At 35.5% G+C, this 16,054-nt stretch overlaps 1 protein-coding gene across 2 annotated transcripts in view; it reads right to left on the bottom strand.

The window, feature by feature from the left end:
• Window positions 1-16,054, bottom strand: part of LOC115216733 (low-density lipoprotein receptor-related protein 6-like) — a 719,088-nt gene that overhangs the window by 55,491 nt on the left and 647,543 nt on the right. For both annotated transcript variants that reach the window (XM_029786291.2, XM_029786282.2), the window contains exons 11-14: window positions 11,501-11,741; window positions 8,642-8,822; window positions 5,300-5,440; window positions 3,337-3,514 (exon numbers count right to left, since the gene is read on the bottom strand). In XM_029786291.2, coding sequence (XP_029642151.2) covers window positions 3,337-3,514; window positions 5,300-5,440; window positions 8,642-8,822; window positions 11,501-11,741 — 741 coding nt within the window. The remainder of the gene's footprint in view (window positions 1-3,336; window positions 3,515-5,299; window positions 5,441-8,641; window positions 8,823-11,500; window positions 11,742-16,054) is intronic.

The raw sequence follows: 16,054 nt of genomic DNA, 5'->3' as shown, positions 1-16,054 counted from the left end.
TTCATTTTATTGATCCTGGAAGGATAAAAGGTAAAGTTGGCCCCAGCAGAATTTTAACTTAAAACATGAGTTAGAAGAAACACTGATAGGAATTTTGTCTCATGAGGTAAAGCCTTGGGTAGTTAACCACTTTAACAATCGTTTCAAGGCAAGCAATTAACTTCAGTACTTAACTAGTCATTTATGTTATTGACTCTGAAAGGACAAAAGGCAAAGTTGACCTTCGCAGGATTTGAACTGAGAAAGTAAAGAACTGGAAGAAATATTGCACGAATTTTCGTCCATTGCTCTAACAATTCTGCCCACTAACCACCTTTAATGGTATTTGACTTAGGCATAGGGCCAGCAGTTTTGAGGAGAGTGGTTTGGTCAATATCACTGATCCCAACACTCATCTGATACTTTATTTTATCAACCTCAAAAGGATGAAAAGCAACATTGCTTGGTACTTTGATTTGTAATAATAATAGTTTTCTTTACATAAGCACAACAAGGCCAGAAGTTTTGTGGTGAGGGATCTGTCAAAAGGTTTAATTGTAATATTTGAATGATACTTATTTTATTAGCCACAACATGATAAAAAGTAAAAAATTGACCACAGCAGAATTTGAACACAGAATATAAAAAGCCATTACTAATACTGTATATAAAAAGCCATTACTAATACCGTTTTCCATGCTAGCATGGGTTGGACGGTTTGACTGAGGTCTGGAGAGCCAGTGGCTGCACCAGGCTCCAAACTGATCTGGCAATGTTTCTACAGTTGGATGCCCTTCCTAACACCAACCACTCCGAGAGTGTAGTGGGTGCTTTTACATGTCACTGGTACTGGCATCGATCCTGTTTGGATAGTGCTTTTTACATGCCACCGGCATGGGAGCCAGTCAGGAGGTACTGGCATTGGCTATGTTTGGATGGTGCTTTATTATTATTATTATTCAATAATTGTTTCTAACATAGGTACAATGTTAAAACTTGTGGGGGAGAGTGCAGTCAACTAAATTGACCCTAGTGCTTGATTGCTACTCTTTCATCAACCCCTGGAAAGAGGAAAAGCAAAGTTGGCTATGACAGGATTTGAACTTATAATCTAATAGGTCATAACTAAATACTGCAAGGTAGTTAATTTTTCAGTTATTCTATTGTTTCTGCCACTTTGCTACTGTTATAATAACAATAATATTAATAATAATAATTATAAAAACATCACCATTACTACTACTACTGCTGCTGCTGCTGCTGCTGCTGATGATGATGATAATGATACATTTGTACCCCAGTGACACTTTGATGGCATGTGCTGCTCTCTCACTCAATAATACCAGTAACACTACTAATAAAAGTAACAGCAGTGTCTGTATGTGCTTGTTTTCTATGTAGGTAAAAATTTATTAAATAAAAATAATTATATTTAATACAATAGTTAGTGTTATTTTGATATTTCTCCATGGAGATAAGGAGAAATTGCTGATAAAATTATTTGAAATACAGAAGGAATATGAAAGAAAGTCAACAATTTAGGTATTTGTAAAATTCAATGATATGAAATACATATTTTTTTTTCTTTAGATGGCATATAGGTGAAATACATCTATTTATGGCAGGATGATGAAGACAATCAATGGCTGTCACTGCCAGCAGCAGCAGCAGCAGCACCACCACCACCACCACCGCCACCACCACCAACCACCACCACCACCACTGCCACCACCGCCGCGGCCACCAGCGCCACCGTTTTGTTTGTGTTTTTTCATCCATGCAAGGGTTGGACAGGTCTTCTATAATACAGCACCTCACCATATGCGGCAGTCCTTTGTCATTTCTTTTGTGGAATTCAATCTCCTGAGACCATCTTTTATTATTTCTTTACATGTCTTCCTTAGTCCTCCTCCTCCTCCTTTTCCTTCTGCTTGGATCAGTTGGTACTTCTCTCCTGAACTGTCATTCTCTATATGCATCATATGTCTGTGCCACCACAGTCTTTTTCACTCTTGAATAATATATATGATTACTTTTACACAGTTTCCCTTTTAGCCTTTTTGTCTTCTGCTAGTGGTGCATATTTGTCTTGTTTCTTTCCAGCCAATGCATATCTTCCTCATTCTATGCCTATGTTGCACTACTATGCAATACTACACTTCATATTCAAGTAACATATACTCTACTCTTCACTTAGAATTAATTTGTTGCAAGCAAAGTAACAACATGAATTTCATGTACTCCAATCTGATTCTGATTACTAAGTTTTTGGAATACTCACTAGTAATTAGCTTCACCTCAATAATAAAAGCTGTCAACTATGGGGGAGACCTCCAAACACTTGAAAGAATATATTTCTTAGGTGCTGCTCTTACCACTGCACATCTGTTACTTATGAAAACCTTCTCTTTCAACCTGTCTGAGATCCCTGCAACTGTTGTGCAGCCATAGTTTACATAGAATACACATTTCTATTACACTTTTTCTGTACATCAAGTATGGTCACTTCTCAGATGGTACAACAATCCTATCTTTTTCTTTGATAACTAAAACTTATGTCTTTGCTAGATTTATTTTGAGGCTTCTTAATTCTAGGTCTTGTTTCCTTGTTTAAATTTTTCTTCTTTAATTCTTCAATTGATCCACTGACAAGAACTAGTCAACACATTCCAAGTCAACACATTCTAAAGGTACTCTGTCTTGATAGAAACCACATCTGTATCTTAGCTAAGCTAATTTTCTTCCTCAATAGTAGTGTTATTCTTTCTTTTACTTAGATAGCTTGGTCCATCTGTTTGATGCATCTTTAGTTGCTTCTTTCTCAAACATCTCCTTTGCCTTTGTAGCAGCTGATGATATGCCAGACATTGATGATGACCTGTTCTAAGTACTACCTGACTGACAGAGTGGACAACTTGTGCATGTTTTATTTCACAAGATATTTTTAGCATCTCAATGGCTGTCCCTTGTGATCCTATTGATTTCCTTGCTTTCATATCCTTCCTGGCCTTTTTGACTAGATTGATGGTAATTTCAATAGCTGATCATTTTGGTCTGCTTGGTAATTTCAATAGCTGATTATTTTGGTCCCTCACTTTCCTATCCATTTTTTCATTTGACAACCTCTCTAATAGCATTTCCTTTTCCCCTACTTGGTGTTAGTGAGGTTGAGTGCATTGCTGACTGGAATATATGTATAAATGATATATAGAGGAAATATAGTTAGATATGGTATCTGGATGAATATATCTATAGAGGTAGTATAGATGTGTTATATTTGTGTATGATTTAAGGTGTAAGTTATTATTGAGAAAGAAATGAAGTAGTATAAAATAAAATGAAAAGCTTAACACTTACTGTCCTTCATGAAGATCACTCCAAAACAGGGTTTTATCTAAATCATTGTAAACCAATGCAACATAGCTGCTGTCTGCATGGCCATAGTGAAGTATATGGACCTTGGAATCAAGATGGTCATCAAGGGCCTTTAGCTTAAGTGTATTTAGATCTGCTACTATTAAGAAATTTTCTGGTTCTGAAATTAAAATGTTAATGAGAATGGACATTAAAACTGCAATCCATTGAATTGAGGCATTAAGTCGATAGTTTGATGTGAGCAAGACACACATGCACAAAAGAATCTATAATTGAGATATTTGACTGTCTGAGGGAAGAAACAGAAAGCATCGCAATATTGATAGAAGAACAAGCAGACATTAAATTATTATATTGATGAATTGATAAATATAATTGTATGATCATTAAATAATTAGCCCTCCTAGTTGAGACCAGTTGTTGCATAGCCCAGTGCAAGTTCTAATTGAGAAGACCTACTTACTGTTTGTAGGACATTTACCTGTTATTTCTAGAAAGTCAAGTGACAATACAGAAGATCCTTTGTTAGCTTTAGATTAGACCAGTTTAGTGGGGAAGCTATCACATTAATATTATCTCAGAAATAAAACTTTAATCTACATAACACTCATATATATGAATAGAGCAGTTTCGTTTTTAAAAGGATGAAGCATTTAATTTTCTACACCAGAGATATGTAGTTGCATCTATGACAGAATTCAATTTATCTCCCCCATGTTCTCTACATATCAAAATTTCAGATGATGTAAGAATAATCATAATCACTTTATGTTCATTTTCTATGAAATCATACATTGGATACATCTTTTTTACAACAACATCTTGCAGTTATTTGTCATCTCCTTTGGATGGTTTAACAACTTGAGATCAGACTTTACCACTTCTGTCTATGGCTTCATGTCTTCCTCTTCTGCAAATTCCTTCATCTTGGACCACTTGGTATTTTGTTATCCAACTATCATATGCATCACATGTCTATGTTGGTTCCCATCTCTCTCTTGCATGTTACACCTGATAAAATATCAAGGCTAGTTTCCCTAGTCTTTCAATGTTTCTTTTAATGAATCAGTCAAAGAAGGAGTACTGCTCATGACCTTTGCAGGCCATTACTCCTACACTGGTATGGTTGATATGGCTGATGTCCAGTCTGAACATCTACAGATAAATGTTTATGGGATAAAAGTGTGATTAACCAGCTTCTTACAAGATAATTGAAGAATTTCTATATGGCCATACTTAAGCCTTACATGAGAGAGTATCCTCTCCTGCTTTGCAATAGACTCTGGAAATTCTTTGGCCCCTATTGTATTATAGGTCCATTATTCTGGTAGCTGCTGTACTACAGCTCCTCTATACTAGCAAGTATTATATTATAGCTCTCCCTTACTGTGCTACAGCTTCATTATACTCACAGCTTTTGTGCTATAAGTCTATTATAGCTTTTCTCAAGCACAGATGATTCATGCTAATTAACAACAACAATAACAGCAAGCATAAAGATGTGTCTGAAGAAAATTAACTAGCAATGGAGCTGCTATATGGTTCCTTGACCTGATAAAAACAGCACCAAATTTCCCTCAAATCGCATCCTACTATCATACACCCACAGAGGAAATAGTCATGGCCAGAATAACTTCCAGCATAGGTCTGTTCAGTAGTCAGAATCAACATGTAACAACAACTACTTAGTAATGGTTAATGCTTTCATTATAATGAGGTACTTTCAGATTTGATCAAATTAGATAAATGAATGATACATTCCTCAGTTTTAAATGTTTTCTTAAAATTTCCTCAGACAAGATATTAATAGAACCTAGCAAATGTTGGCAGCAAATTGTAATTTAATTTAAGAAACTAATTATATCTTAAAAGTCTAAAAAAAAAAACAATATTTCATAAAGTGATGACTGGTTAATTTTAATGTTTGGTAATGAAGTATAATTACCTTTACAAATGGCCTTATCTGATGATAATATCAGGTTGTATGAATCTGGGCATGAGCAATGGAATCGTTCAGAAGAATAGTCAGCAGGAGTACGAATACATTCGTCAGAGCAGGCGGCATTATCACATGTTGCATCAGGCTCTGAAATATCAAATGCATATAAGTAAACATCATACATACACATATATATACAGATAGATAGAGATAGAAAGTGATATTTAAGAGAGAAAAAGAAATTCAAGAAAGTAATTGTAATAATCCATGACAGAGAAAAGCTTCAGTGTTACAGAGGAAGTATATTTGAATAACTGTTTCCTTGCAACAGATAGTTGAAACATCAGTCCATATTAGAAGGAAACCAGTGACTGTGTGCGTGTGTATATATTCAGAATTTATGACAAAAATAACAACACAAAAGGCAAAATGAAAACAAAGTGTAATTATTAGTTTAATATTTACATAGTAAAGTAAAGATCTCCTTCAATCACGAATGACCATGAGATTGCACCTTGAAAGTTCTCCTCTGAGGCACAAGTCTAGGCAAGGTTGTTTTTATGGAAGACCAGGAGTCACAATGCATACCAACTTTCCCTCTCCATACCACCAATGTTATTCAAAGGAAAGGCAAAGGCCAATACAGTTTGGCACCAGTGATGTCACAACTCATTTCTACAGTTGTGTCAACTGGAACAACACGAAATAAAGTGTCTTACTCAAGAACACAACATACAGCTCAGTCTGGGAATTGAACTCACTATCTCATGATTGTGAGCCGATACTCAAACCACCAAGTCATGTGCCATATATACATACATCCATTCTCACATATATATACACACACACACATATTATATACATTCATATATATATACATATATATATATATATATATATATATATATATATTATATATATATATATATATATATATATATATATATATATATATATACATACACACACACACATTATACACATTCATATATATATTCACACACACACACACAAATACAGGATGTGGTGAATATATTGTTGTCTAAATTACGCAAAAATGAAAATAACACTGACATGTCATTTTAACAAATATTTACCAAAATTACATAAAAATATTTTGAAATACTAAAGAGTAAATTTATTCAGTAAAATCACCATTGGCTTTAACCATGGCCTCCAGACGACTTTGGAATCTCCTGCAACTTGTCTAGATGGTTAGGAGTTTTGTGGGTCTCTTGCTCAATTGCACCCTGCACATAATAATCAAGTGGGTTACAGTCTAGAGAGTTAGGTGGCCAGATGTTAGGGGTGATGTGGTTGCAGAGATTGTCTGACAGCCATGACTAGGATCTCCTGCTTGTATGGCATGGTACAGAGTCCTGTTGTCAGACAAAGGATTTCCAGCAGCCACCTTCTTGACCCAGGACAGCACTACATCCACCAAGCACTTGATGTAGGCCTGTGTTGAGTCTGAGGCTGTGTAGGAAGATAAATGGAGGCATAACATCGCCATCAATAGTGATCACTCCAAACATCATGATGTTTGATTTTTATCACTCTTGGTACATGCTTTTGAGAAAATCTCTCTTCAAATTGACATCCAGACAGTCTGCAAAGTTTGTATTGGAGCTTCCGGCATGAATGCCAAACAGTACAGCATGTCATTTCCAAATTTCTATCAGGGTGAATTGCATCATGGTGCTGACTCTACTGTATTGTAGCCAACAAAACCAAAAACAAACAATGCACATCTGTGAAATTCAAGATATAAAATGGTGACAATTTACCCACCACACCCTGTATGCACACACACATGCACACAAAACCACATGCATATATATATATATATATATATATATATATTATATATATATATAATATATATATATATATATATAATCATCCTCATTGTTTAATATCTGTTTTCCATAATGTCATGGGTTGCTTGGTTCAACAGGAGCTGGCAAGTCAGAAGGCTGCTTTTGTATGGTTTCTATGATTGGATGCACTAACTGATGCCTATTACTTTACAGAGTGTACAGGATACTTTTATGTGACACCAGTAGCAGTGAGGTCACCAAGTAACTTGCAAGACAAGACCTCGCAACTGAGGAAGGAGTAGTTCTGAGGGATAGATATAGGTGTCTTGTAGTACATGAGGTACATACCTACATCAGGTGGTGAAAAATGGAAAGAGGAGGGAGAGAGAGAAAGAGAGAGAGAGAGGGTGAAGAGAGATAAGATGGTGAAGATGTGCCGACACAGACCCCAGTTACAGGGAAGTCTACATAGTATATAGTGAGTGGACCAGGGATTTGAGAGGATGAGTGGGTGGGTAAGTTCATGAGATTGTGAAAGGAGAGTGAGAGATGGATGGGACAAATGTACTGAGTGGTCATAGTTAGGAGGGGTTATTAGGAGGATGTGGTTGTGGGGAAGAGAATTGATGGACATTGTATGATGGTAGGATTCTGGGAGATAGAAGGGAGGGGAGCACAGGTGGGGAAAGAAGGAAGTGGTGAGATGGGTCATGGTGGAGAGGTTTGTCAAGGACAGGTTGTCTATTTGGGTTTTGGGAACAGAAGTGTATGGCATAGACATAAAGGACACACCTTTACAGCCTCAATGTTACTTTAATGAATGGGTCTTCCTGAGCATAGCATATTGCCAAATAATTACTATCAAACAACAGCCAGGATATGCTTTTGTAGTGAATTACAAGCAAATGATACAGTTAGTAAAATCATTGTTTGCCACTAGTCACTGAAACTAGCGAGTAAAACACAACAAATACAAAATCATTCAAACATATGAGCACATGTGCACACACACGCAAATAATGGGCTTCTTTCAGTTTCTGTCCACCAGATCCACTCATAAGGCCTTAGTGTATAACAGAAGACACTTGTCATAGATACAACACAGTAGGACTGAATCTTATTTCTTTACTGCCCACAAGGGTCTACACACAGAGGGGACAAAGAAGGACAGACAAAGGGATTCAGTCAATTATATCGACCCCAGTGCGTGACTGGTACTTGTTTAATCTTCCCCGAAAGAATGAAAGGCAAAGTCGACCTCGAAGGAATTTGAACTCAGAACGTAGCGGCAGATGAAATACTGCTAAGCATTTCACCTGGTATTCTAACGTTTCTGCCAGCTCGAAATCAAGTAGTTGGGAAGCAAACTTCATAATTTTACAGCAATGTCTGCACCTATGTATGAGTATATAATACAGATTTAGTTGATATGTGTAGCAGGTTGAGTAACCGTGTGTGTGTGTGTGTGTTAGAAGAATAGACAGAAGGTAACTATAATGAAAAGGTGCAAAAAAGATAGTAGAGTTACCTGAAGAAATTTGTCGATGGGAATAATGAAGTCCTGTGGGTTTAATTCCTGTAATTAGGGGGGTTTTATTGAGAGTAGACTTCTTTAAGTTATACTGGAATATGAAGCCTTCTGTATCCTCTTCTGTTGACCAATCAGTGTAATATAAAGTATCATCTTGTTGAGTAATTCCACGAGGAAGCTGGAGAAAGAATAGAAAGAAAAGTAACATTTTGGTAACTATGTTAAGTAGAACATTTCTCACAAGTTGATGCTTTTTTTTTTTTTTTACAATACCAGTTAAGCATCAACCTTATCAATGTGGAACAAGAGCAAGGTCATTGTTCCTCCTCAGAAGAAGAAGGACCATATGTTGAAAGGTCAATCTTAAGATGACAGACCTGACTGTAATGTTATCTAGTAAAGTGTGAGCTAATATAATCTATGGTGACAAGAAATTTCATTTAAATAAAACTACACCAACAGTGAGATGAAAAGTCATTATTATAAAAATTAATTCTGGTCAAGAAAGGCAAGGGAGATTACCCAAGAATTTAAATTAGAAATAATTTAAAAAGGAATGTAGACAAGCATTAGTGAGTGAGTTCGATCAGAATGAAAACTGAATAAGGCATTAGTTTTGGTACAGTGCCAGAAATTTTTGGGGTGATGAGTTAGTCATTATCATTGACTTGACTGACATGTATTTTATTGCCCAGTAAAGATGAAAGCAAAGTTTGAACTGAGACTGTAAAGAGCTGAAAGAAATGCTGCTTTGCATTTTGTCTGATGAGCTAAAAATTCTGCAGACTTGCTATCTTGTGCATGACCAATGATGATATCAGAAACGATATAACAGATATTATAACAATAATATCAGTTTGAGAGTTATGATTACAACAATAACACGAGCCATTACAACAAGCATGACATCATAAATCCATCAAGTGACAATAATCAGTTACACTGATATGGTTATAAAACCATCTGATATAGCTATAATATATATAATATATAACAAATATCTGTAATGATATCAGTATAATGCACATGGCCATAATTACATCATATTTTCAGTAATAAATGTATTAATATAACATTCTACAGTAAATTTGATAGAATTTTCTGGCTTCAAAATTACCAATCTGCGATGCTCTACAATGATAACCAAAATTATCCAGAGCCAAGTAACCCTGTCTCTTCCTGGTTAACAGCACTAATACCAATTTAAAAGTGTGAAACTTTCTAAAGATAATTAAAATTCTTCCTAATCAAGGAAACTTGTCTCTCTAGCAGTCTAGTTGCAGATACTCCAGTCTAAAAGTATGAGGCTCTCCAATAATAATGAAAGTTTACTTGAACTAAGAAACCTTGTCTCTCTGGCTGTCTAACTGTAGAAGAGACCAATATATCTATGTAATTATCTCCAATGGTAACCAATCTAAAGCTCTATAATGATAACATAAGGCCTCTTAAAACAAAAGACCCTGTTTCTTTAGATGCAGTCGTATTGATCTAAAAGTGTGATCACACTAAAATGAACTTTTATGAAGAAACTAAATAGCTTGTAATTTACATCATATTGGCAGCTGGTTTAATTCCTTGACACCAACTCACCCATACAAATGTGTTAATATTTATATTAAAATCTGATGAATGAGATAAGATTTCAGTTTGTCAATATGTGTGTAATATATATTGGGCTGAAAGTGACCAATATCAAAACTACATCATCTGTTGTATCTTTCCTTTTTCAAGATGGTGGGGTATCATTTGAGGGAGGTTTGGCTGTTATTTCTAGCTGGTTGACTGAATATATAGAGACACCGAAGTTGACTAGATATCTAATATATAATACATTATTATTGTTTAGCTCTAATGAAGCAAACCTATGATTAAAGGCATTCCAACCATGGCCATCCTGTCTTTTTCATTCAATCAATGAATTTAAATTTACATTATGCAGTTTGTCCTTCCAAGGAAAATGGACGTTAAATGATCATGAAAATGATTTTGATTATATTGAAAATTAAATGAAATACATGCAGTCTCTTCATTAGAAATATAGTAACAAATGTAAAATTCTAGCTTACAGTTCATACTTTTAACTGGGTACATTATTGTATAGATTAAGTGCATCTGTTCCCTTACCTAGGTAGGTTTTAAATATACTGGATATATGAATAATTGATTTAAACTGAACTCCTACATTGGTTCTTGGAAATGATGATAATGGTAGTAGTGGTGATGGCAATGGTGTTGATGATGATAATGATGGTGGTGGTGGTGACAGTGATGATGATGATATGTTTATAAGAGGTTGTGAAGAGGATGATGGTAGTACTGGTGAAATTGATGATATGACGACTGTTAACAATAACAGTGTTGATGATGATGACAATGATGCTGTTGATGAATGTGGTGTTGGTGGTGAGGATAATGGTGATTGTGCTGATAAAGATGACATGATGGTGGTGATGGCAATGGTGTTGATGATGATAATAATGGCGGTGGTGACAGTGATGATGATGATATGTTTATAAGGGATAAGATGATAATGATGGTGGTGAACATGATGAATAATGATGGTGAGAATTAGTTAATTAATTGTGACACTAAAATAAAATCCAAACCCTGAGGGTCTGTGTCAGCAACAATTAATCAAAAAGGAAATTTTGCAGAATATCGAATAATCAAATAAAATCAATTGATGTGAGGAATAGGAAAAAAAAATCTATCATTTCAAACTCTTGGTCAGTAGAAGAAGACACAGTTTCTATTGAAGGATTTAAGAACCTGGAGAGTTAGATTCTTTTTACTTCTGATACCAATTGATTTTATTTGTTCTAAGAAAGAACTGCTTTAATTTTGAGAACATACCTTGAGGTCTGTAGACACTGGAAATCGCTTCCACTCATTAGTAGCCATATTGAATAACCATATCTGTGGTCCAGATGTTTTATTCTGGTAATTAGAGTCTGTCACATAGAGTTGACCATTATCAATAGTTAACCCATTAGGGCTACTTAAATCTTCACTCTTGAGAATTTCAATCTCAGAACCATCCAAAAATGCTCTGGCAATCTTTGGTTCTGTACCCCAGTCAGTGTAATACAGGTAGCTGAAGTTTTGAAAGGAAAAAGTTGATAAGTTAAAACAACATACAAAAAAGATAGGAAATAGATCAATACAGTACATAAGCTAAAAATGGCAAAATATTTTAACCAGGCATGTCAAAATCTTAATATTTTAATACTTAACCCTACTATTGAAATGTCACATTCTCTACAAGAAACTTGTTCAACTCTGGCCCTTTTTCCTCATACTTCATCCCTCTCCTCTTCTTTATCCCCTAACAAAATAGTACACATCTCATTGGGGTTTGTACTGTTGCAGACTACATGGTGATCTTATAGTACAGGTGGCATGAAAAATGCACCTAGTACACACTATAAGGTAGCTGGCAATAGGAAGTGCATTCAGCTGTAGAAACCATGCCAAAGCAGACACATGAGCAGAATGTAGTCTTTGGGCCCACTGATTCTGTCAAACCATCTAACCTATGCGAGTAAGGAACATGGGTGTTAAATGGCGATAATAGTAATATATCTATCTTAATTTTAGGTAAATGCTTATAAAAAGCTCAATTATGGTGAAGCTAAACAATAATAAACATGATAATGTGTGATTTGAGAGAGATTTGGCTGCTATATCTAGTTAGTTGAATGATCACATAGGCTCCCATGTAGGCACAAATGCCTGGAGTTTGTAATGTAATATATTCAGTTGTTATTTAGCCCTAAGTCAGTGTTGATTAAGTAGCTTATAGTTAGCGGCAGTCAAATATGGTCAACCAGTCTATTTTTATTTAGACACAGGGTATCTCAGAACTCTAAACTATTCAATACATCCTTGCTTTTTTTTTTTGTTTTAAAGCTGGTAAAGAGTAATTTGAGGGTAGCAAATCAAGTAACCATAGGGATGTTCCCTTGCTGGATTGTCAAAAGATCTGTTAGCAGTTATAGTGCTAAAACTGTTTTAAAATGTTAAAACCGTGAAAGAAGTAATGAGGGAATATTTAAGCAAGTTAACTTGTAATAACCATCATTAAATTAGTGTTAACTCATTTAATGCAGGAAGAATCATTACAAGGCTAACCAGAAATAATTATGTAGTGAGCAAAGAAAAAAAACCAAGTAAATTATCACTTCTATTTTCTTAAAAACTCTTTTACTGGCTTCAGTCATTAACTGTTGCTATGTTCGGGTATCACCTTGAATGTTAAGTTTTTTAGTCAATCGTATCAACCACAGTACTTCATTCATTCTTTTATAGATCTCTGTTTCTTGATATTATTCTGCTACATGTATTGGAGTTTGAACCAGAGAGGGAAAACTGAAAATGAGAGGTGGGTGCTATTGTTACAACGCTACCAGTCAAAGTTCAGAGGATAATTAGGTCAGAAGCATAGACAATGATCCTCACAGTCACCAAATTCAGACAGGGGCCAGTGAGATAGATATGAAAGCAAGAAGATGAGACCTCACCTCCTCCAGTATAGAGCTGACCAGAGGCTGTCAGCAGTATGATGGGCTGGAGCCTAGAGAAAGTAGGGAAACCACTGAGGACAACAAGATTGGAAAGAAAGTGAAAAAGAATCCATCTCCAAGGAAAAGCAAAACTTCCTGGTTGTCCAAAATGAAAACCCTGATCTATAATGGAACTACCAAAAAAGCTAAAACAAAAAGCAAAAAAATACTGTATGTTGAGCATATTCCATCCAAAGATCATAGATAACTGATAGAAACCCAACCAATGGTTTAATGATAGTAAAAAAGAAAACTATGTACTATCCAGAGGGTGTAGGAGACTTTGCAGTTTGGACAAAATTGATGATGTTCTTGGGCAATTTCAAAGGATCCAATACAAGGCAAGTCAGAGAAGAAGGTGGTCAGAGTGGCTGCTTACCTCTTAGTTTTTTTCACTTAACCTTTTATTGTATGAGACATTTTGCATTACATGTTTAGATCTTGTGGCCAGCAATTATAAGAAGAGTTGGGGTGGGGTAGTTAATCACATCAACCACAGTACTAGACTATTCTTTCCTATCAACACCAGAGGAATGAAAGGCAAGGCTGATCTCAGCAGGATTTGAATCCATAATGTAGACAGAATAAATATTGCAAAGCATTTTGAATAACATTTTAATGATTCTACTAATCCCTCATTCTCTAATCCTTTCTACTATACGCATGAGGCCTGAAATTGTGTGTGTGTGTGTGTGTGGTGGGGGCTAGTTGATTATATTGATCCCATTGCTCAACTGGTATTGATTTTATTGACTCTGAAATAATGAAAGGCAAAGTTGACCTCAGTGACATTTGAACTCAGAAAGTAAAGACAAATGAAACCCCACTCAGCATTTTGTCTGGTGTGTCAACAATTCTGCCAGTAGTTTTCAAGGAAGGGGGGGTTAGTAAATACCACTGACCCACTCCCCCCAGCACTTGCATGCTACTTTAGTTTTGTCGATCCTGAAAGGATGAAATGCAAAGTTAACTTTGGCAGAATTTGAATCTGATGGAATGTAAAGAACTGGAAGAAATATGGCAAAGCATTTCCTCTCATGCTTTAATGCTTCTACCTGCTCACTGACTTCATAATAATAATGATGGTGATGATGGTGATAGTGATGGTGATGATGATGATGATGATGATAATTGTCATCATCATCATTATCATCATCACTGTTTATTTCTTTTACTCTTTAATTATTTAATTATTTGGTATGAGGGTCATTTATCACACTCTTGTGACCTGTTCACTAACCTCTGTCACATCTGTCCAGTTCTTTAAATGGTCAGTTCTTTATTACATGATCAGTTTGTTTTATTACTTATATTGTTAATTTCTGTGTTTATTTAAATTAATTAATTTATTATTAAATTAATTAATTCTATTTAGTTTGAGAATTTCTTTGCGAAATAGCAGAATAGAGAAAACAAGTCTTCATTAACACTTCACTATACAGACACACCTACACATATACAAACACACACACATACACACACACACACATACAATCATACAAGTACATTTGCAAACACACACGTTTAAGCACACATTTAAACACACAATTACACAAAGAAACATGTAGAAACGCTGGAAATGTGTGTGTGATGTGGTGCTTTCTAGCCATAAATCAACTCTGATCTATGTGTTCACATATTTCATATACTGTGTAAGTTTTTGTCGTGTATTTGCCTCAATTCTCCTTTTTACCTTTCATAACTTTTTTTTTATGTAAACCCCCATACAGATTGTAAATTATCCTTGTAATGTCTTCCTCATCACTTGCCTCAGTAGCAATTACCATTATTATTATTATTACCCTTATTACCTCTGCCTTAGCGAAGGTGGAGGTATTGTTTTCAGTTGTGTTTGAATATTTGCTGTAGTCCATTTTTTATACCAAGACAAAACAGTGTACATGATAACACTTCCAATCAGTTAAGATCAGAAGCCACAAGAGCTACTGCTTGGTACTGCATCAAGGCATTTTTTTTAATTATTATTATTAATGTGGCAAGCTGGCAGAATCATTAGCACACCAGACAAAATGCATAGTGGCATTGTGTCTGTCTTTACACTCTGAGTTCAAATTCTGCTGTGGTTGACTTTGCCTTTCATCCTTTTGGGGTTTTTAAAGCAAGTACCAGTGAAACACTGAGATCGATGTAATTGACTCATCCCCTCCCCAAAAACTGGCTGCCCTTGTGGCAAAATTTGAAAGCATTATCATTATCATCATCATCACTGTTATTATTATGATTATTATTATTAAGGCGGTAACCTATTAGAATCATTAGCATAATGGGCTTGGAAATATTTCATCTGTCATCATGTTCTGAGTTCAAATTCTGCTAAAGCTAATTTTGCCTTTCATCCTTTCAGGGTCGATTAAATAAGTACCAGTTACACACTGGGGTAGATGTAATCATCTTAATACCTTCCCCCAAATTTCAGGCCTTGTGCCTATAGCAGAAAGGATAATTATTATTAATGTTCTCAATGTCTTGGACCCCTATGGCCAATAAAAGAAATAGTAATTATTACCAAGTAGTCAGAATCATTAGTACCTTAGAAAATATGCTTTGCAGCATTTCTTCTAGCTCTTTCTGTTCTGAACTGAATATCCACTGTAGTTAAACTAGGTGTAGGAGTGGCTGTGTGGTAAGTAGCTTGCTTACGAACCACATGGTTCCAGGTTCAGTCCCACTGTGTGGCACCTTGGGCAAGTGTCTTCTACTATAGCCTCAGGCTGACCAAAGCCTTGTGAGTGGATTTGGTAAACAAAAATTGAAAGAAGCCTGTCGTATATATGTATATATATTTGTATGTATGTGTGTATATGTTTGTGTGTCTGTGTTTGCC

The sequence above is a fragment of the Octopus sinensis genome, linkage group LG1 (assembly GCF_006345805.1).
Source record: "Octopus sinensis linkage group LG1, ASM634580v1, whole genome shotgun sequence".
Classification (NCBI taxonomy): domain Eukaryota; kingdom Metazoa; phylum Mollusca; class Cephalopoda; order Octopoda; family Octopodidae; genus Octopus; species Octopus sinensis.
The sequence above is the reverse complement of the archived record's forward strand: the minus strand, read 5'-3'. Positions and strand labels throughout refer to the sequence as shown.